The sequence below is a fragment of the Callionymus lyra genome, chromosome 6 (genome assembly GCF_982586985.1).
Source record: "Callionymus lyra chromosome 6, fCalLyr1.hap1.1, whole genome shotgun sequence".
In the NCBI taxonomy this organism is placed as follows: Eukaryota; Metazoa; Chordata; class Actinopteri; order Syngnathiformes; family Callionymidae; genus Callionymus; species Callionymus lyra.
This window is the reverse complement of record NC_141823.1, coordinates 15,148,732-15,154,332: the sequence shown is the minus strand read 5'-3', so window position 1 is coordinate 15,154,332 and position 5,601 is coordinate 15,148,732. Positions and strand designations below refer to the sequence as shown.

General features: G+C 38.5%; 1 protein-coding gene across 1 annotated transcript; it reads right to left on the bottom strand.

Moving 5' to 3' along the window:
* Nucleotides 1–3,676: 3,676 nt before the first annotated feature.
* On the bottom strand, nucleotides 3,677–5,546 carry LOC148076511 (RNA guanine-N7 methyltransferase-activating subunit-like protein). Its single transcript, XM_087793845.1, has 3 exons — nucleotides 5,464–5,546; nucleotides 4,764–4,931; nucleotides 3,677–4,104 (listed from the first exon to the last, which is right to left on the bottom strand). Exons 2-3 carry the CDS (start codon nucleotides 4,928–4,930, stop codon nucleotides 3,882–3,884), a joined length of 390 nt encoding a protein of 129 aa, XP_087649971.1. The 5' UTR covers nucleotide 4,931; nucleotides 5,464–5,546; the 3' UTR covers nucleotides 3,677–3,881.
* Nucleotides 5,547–5,601: the final 55 nt, after the last annotated feature.

Below are 5,601 nucleotides of genomic sequence, written 5' to 3'. Positions count from 1 at the left end.
ATAGGACACATACTTCCTGTTCTGTAAATATACATTTTGTTCAGCCTGATACCTCACCTGCTGAAAGACTATAACCCCTTCTGTGATTGAGTTTGACATCCCTAATATAAACTTCTTTTTTTTTTTGTACAAACTGTAGCATCTTAAACAATTGACAAACAAGGTTTGGAACACGTTCAATACAATCTTCTGATCAAGCCTTTGGCAGATACTTTGGGTCGCAAGGAGTTGCATACGTTTTCCTGAGTGTATCAATTGCAGAAAAACACAAGACCAAAGTAAAGACACTACACAAAAGCAAATATATTGGGAGGCAATATATAACGTTTTTTGGGAACACAGGGCTGACACCTAGTTCTTCTACCTGTAGGTTGATGGTGCTGACGTAATATGTGTGTGGAGAACTGCCGTAGACTTGACACTGATAAGAACCTTCATCTGTGTAGTTGACATGTTTGAAGGTTAGAGACGCGTCACCTTCTTCCATCCATCTGTCGACCAGCTCCACTTTGTCCTCATAAGACGAGTTCACAATGTCCCCTGTTGGTTCTTGGCCATTAATGTAGAAAACGATCACTTCAGAGTCCAGGTCAGCTCGTGTCCACATTATAGACTCAACATTCTTATTCAAGAACACCCGACATGGCAGGACGATTCTGGCCCCAGACGTGACCTTTATGTCTTCTTCAGCTGTAGGAGAGAAAGAGAAAAGTTAAGGTAAGGTAAGGTAAGGTAAAACTTTATTGATAAATTGTTTTTTTCCAATAGCCAATACATACAGCAATTTTTTTTATAAAAAATAGAAAATAAATAATAATAAAATAACAAGAACATAAAGAGAAAGAACAAGTTTGAGTAACTTGGTTCACAGCTCACATTAGCAATTGAGTCACATATGTTTTCTGTTTTCTGCATGACGTCTGTGACAGACCCGACGGCATGCCCGCCCCAAGGGTCAGCTGTGCCCACCCTGGCAGGAAGGTCGTTTTTTTTACATAAGAGGGGTCAACCCTTGCCCTGTCGAACGAAGCCAAAGCGCTGGCTTATTACAGGTGATGTAAATGTACAATGTTGTAGCTCAACTCTTTAGTTATTTTCATGTGAGAACACACAACAACACTAACAGCAATCCGGGATTCAAAATATGTTCGTTTATTATCGTCTTCGATCTCTCAACACACATCCATCAATGTCAAGAACAGCACACCCAAGTGGTCATTAGGTTCCACTACAGTTATTGTTATCATTTGACGTTAATGGTTACAGTTGCTTATAGAGTCAGTAATTGGTTTTAGTGTTCAGTATGGACATCTGTAACACCCTGACAAGAAAAAGTAACAAGGAGAGCGAGCAGGAAGCAGCGCCATCCATGTCTACTGAAAACACAAGCACTAAAGTCAACCTGAACAGTGGAGTGAACATTTAAACTGAGAAAGCCAGCTGCAACTAAAGCCTTTACTTGAACCCACCAAGACACCTGCCTTGGGCTTGGGCTCAGTTCAGTATTGTTTTTATTGTACCTTTTAAAAACAAGGCTCCTGTAGAATGACTAAATAGCCTATATTGTCATTTTGGTCATTTGGTGCCCTTTAAAAAAAACATATTTTTCAGCAACTGGGCTTAATCAAGTAGTCAAACAGATCACACATCACACCTAACATGGTGATCATCAATGAGATGAAAACGTATTTGATTGTTCAATCCAGTGTTCAGGTTGACTTCAGTGCTTATGTTTTAAGTAGAAGTGAAGCTGTATGGTGGTTTAGTTTAATAAATGAACACAGCACTAAATTTTGTTGTCGGTTGTGTTTTTTAGATTTTGTGATCAACCGTCACTTTTTAGTAATGGGAGAATTATTTCTCTGTACTGTGTGAGTAGTAGCAGAGCCATTGTGCAGCCTAAAGCCAATACGTTTTAGGTTGAAAAGTTTGCCGCCCTAAAAAAATGTAATGCCCCCCCTTAAGTGTTTTTCTGCAGCCGGGTCTGGTCTGTGAGGCCAACAAAGCCATCAAGGAATTTTTTTAAGTGATATTTAATCAGTAAAGTGTCTTAAGATAAACTTTTTATTTTGACACTAAAATTTAGTTGCATTTAATTAAAAAAAATACTAACATTTCTCAAGGAATTTACAGGTAATATAAATAAACAAAAATAAAAAAACAAATCTATCTATCTATCTATGAGCCCAGAAGTTTGTCCAAACTTCATGTACTGTACATATAATACATTTAAAGCAAAAATACTCACCTGTTATCTCTGGGATGGGAAAAACTCCATCCCACTCTCCAGTGTTCAGAGTGGCCTCAGAGACCAGCACGAGAAGCAGCAGCCATGGAGTATCCATCATAGCTTCACACAAAAGTCAGTGATCACTGAGGTGTTTACCTTTATATGTACGTCAAACTGGTATATCACCTGGAATGTGACTGAACCGGAGATGCCTGGTGAAGGCGTCCCCAAAAGATTACCCTGTAAAGGTGCCCATATGCAACCATGTATAGATAAAAACATTTTAAGACATTTCCGCATTCATGTCAAAGTTCATCTCAGTCACAAGTTAAGTGGGTCTGATCTAGACTGATCAGAGGGAGTATGGCAGCTTTCCATGCTGTGTGCCAGTTCCAGTCTAATCAGACTCACACAGAGGATTGCACTCCTGAAGTCCCAAAGCAACGTTTATTCAATAGAACCATACGTACAAGCAGAGGAATCACAGTCCAGCTACGACCGGTCACAGTGACTGTGAATGAGTCAAGAGAGATCGGTAACATCATCTGGACAATATGCTACATGTGACCAATGATGCACGTGGTAATGATGATAATAATGATGCATGTAAATAATTCAGCTGCTCTCCACATTGTCACATGCCGCTGCTGCTGCTGGAAGGATTCTCGCCCTGGTTAAAGCGACCAGGACATCTTAGTTAATAATGAGGTTAGTTAATTAGTTGACATCAGTATAACCAGGCCGATATGAATGCAGATACGCAGAGGAAGTGCTCCACTTGAAGTGATCCTGTACAGGAAATCATCCCTGGAGGGTGAGTTAAGCCAGTACTGACTTTGAACCTTCAGTGTAATTCAGCAAACATTGTCCGGCCTGAGGTCTCTCAGCAACTAATGGATTGTTCGTTCCAAGATGGCTGCCATTCCTCTTCATACACCCATGATTTCAGTGGCATCCCATTGTGACACTGTCAAATGAGAAACAAGGAGCAGGGAATTCTTATACATTTCATTGGTTAAAAAAAACATATGAATGTTTTGGGGTCCTTACCAATGACTAATTTTGGACTTTATTAAGTGGATTGTTTTGTGAATCTGTCAGTTCTTCAAAAAACTACATGATTTTTTAAAATCCCTGCGGAATTAAGCGGAAGTTTAAAGTAAGAACGAAGAGAACAACAACCAATGTTCATTAGTATCTTGCTTTGAGGCTTTAGATCTTTATATTTTTACCCATTTTAATGCTTATAAAAGTGGGGGTTCTTTTTGTAAATGTTGGATGTAAAATATAAATGTTGATTTGTATTTCTTTCATTATTTAGCATTCAGGTTCTTCTCTTTCTTTTTTGTGCCTTGTATTCTTGGTTTGTTTCAAAAGCTGCATTTTCACAGAAATCATAAGCGTTGATTGGTTGAGTGTAATAACTTGAATGTTATAAAAAGAACAACCTTTTCTAACAGTTTTTAATAAATGTTGTTACACATCAGATGGTGAAGAAAGCTTCTGAGAAACACTGATTCAAAAATATGAATAACATTGTAAATAACATTTATATCACGAGTAATTCAACTTCCACTCCATTACCCAACAAGATATTTACAACATTAGACATTGAACTGGTGTGAAGAGGCTAATTCTTGATTGTAGAGCATTACAGTTGGTGATAATGTGGCCTCTCATGGTAGGAGCCTTGACTGGAGCTTGATTGATGTCCGCTCCTGTGTGTCCAGTTCCTGTCTCCCTCCCTTCCATCTTGCATGTGTTGCGATCTATGGCCTCCTCCCCACCCTCTGTCACCACCCCGACCTCTGTCTCCACCCCAACCTCTGTCTCTTCCCCATCCGCCATCTCTGTGTCCACGACGATCCTGGTACCTGGAGGGAAACAATAAAGAATGATGGGGGGGAAAAAGCACACTTTTGCAAATCTTAACCCCAGCATGATGTCTTTGTAGTGGGTGTTTTTATAATGTGTCTTTATTTGATTAAAATGTAAAGTAATGAAGCATATATGCCTTTATAACTTGTATATTGTATGATCTTATTTCAGAAGTAGGTAAATAAACTCAAGATTTAATCTGGTGTGTTAGTAAAGAACCCTGGACAAAGATGTTTAGAAGCTTTTTTGCACTGTGGACTAGTTAATTGTCAGCCTTTGAATTCACGTATAGACCTTCAGATGAAAACAGTAAAAATAAACTTAAGTTTTAGTTTCTCTTATTTACAGATTTATATTTTTAATCTCACATTTCTTCTGAGAAAATACTGTCACATTTCAAAACAAAACACCTTTCAGACAGTAATGATCCATGATATAGCATTTATAAAAGTAATGTTTTCTTTCTCTGTTGCCAAGTAACACATGCCTCATGGGTGAGTAAAGGCCCCTGGATGGGTTGTGGACCACGGCTTTACAATATTAAAAGCATTCATGCTGAAGAGAAGCATGGAACACATTGAATGTGAATAATCAACCCACACATTCCCAACCATTAAGCTTTTTTATTTTTTTGTTTTAACCTCAATCATTCTACCTGTTGTCTCTGCCTCTTTGGCCACCGCCGCCTCTTCGCCAGTCCTCCACTATAGGTGGGGGGTCTGCAGGCCTATTTACATATTCCTGGTATTCATGGTCCTCCGAAGTAAACCTGTGGGCGAACATCTCCTCGTAACTCTGCTGTTTTTCATTTGTCTCTGCCATTCTGTAACAAAGGCAAAGAAAAATACGTTACATCAAATAAGAAAGCAATTCTGTGATCATCCACCAAGCTAAAAAAAAAAGTTAAAAACGAATTTTAAATCAATAAAAATGTGATCAACTGTGCCATTAGCACAACACATGATATTTCTCAAATATACAGAAACAATTCTAAACGGATTATTAGTCACAGTTTTAGTTTCAATTTGAATTGAATTTGATTTTAAGGGAAACAACATAAACATTAGGCCACATAAATTGACTAGGAAAAAAATAGGTTTAATCCTAATGCTTAAATCGAAACCGACTGCATAGAGAACGAAAGATCCATTTGGTCTAGTTACTAGACGGATGTAGTTTATTTGTAAAGTTAATCGAATTTAATAAAATCCATTTTTAGCACAAACAAGATTTAGCATTTACATTCAGCTCTTCTAGGACACAATTCGGAGTTTTATAGACACAAATAAACACTGTAAAGGGTGGGATCGCCTAAAAGTGGAGAATAAAATTGCAATACAAGCATTTAAACCAACCTTTATCGCCTGAACTGAGACTTTCACGGCTGCGTGTGTGTGTTTACCGAGAACCCATTCAAAACTTAAGTGCGTCTGTGAAATACTTCCCCGGGAACGTTCGTCAATGGTTCCGCTCAGTAGTGCGGCGCACCTGTG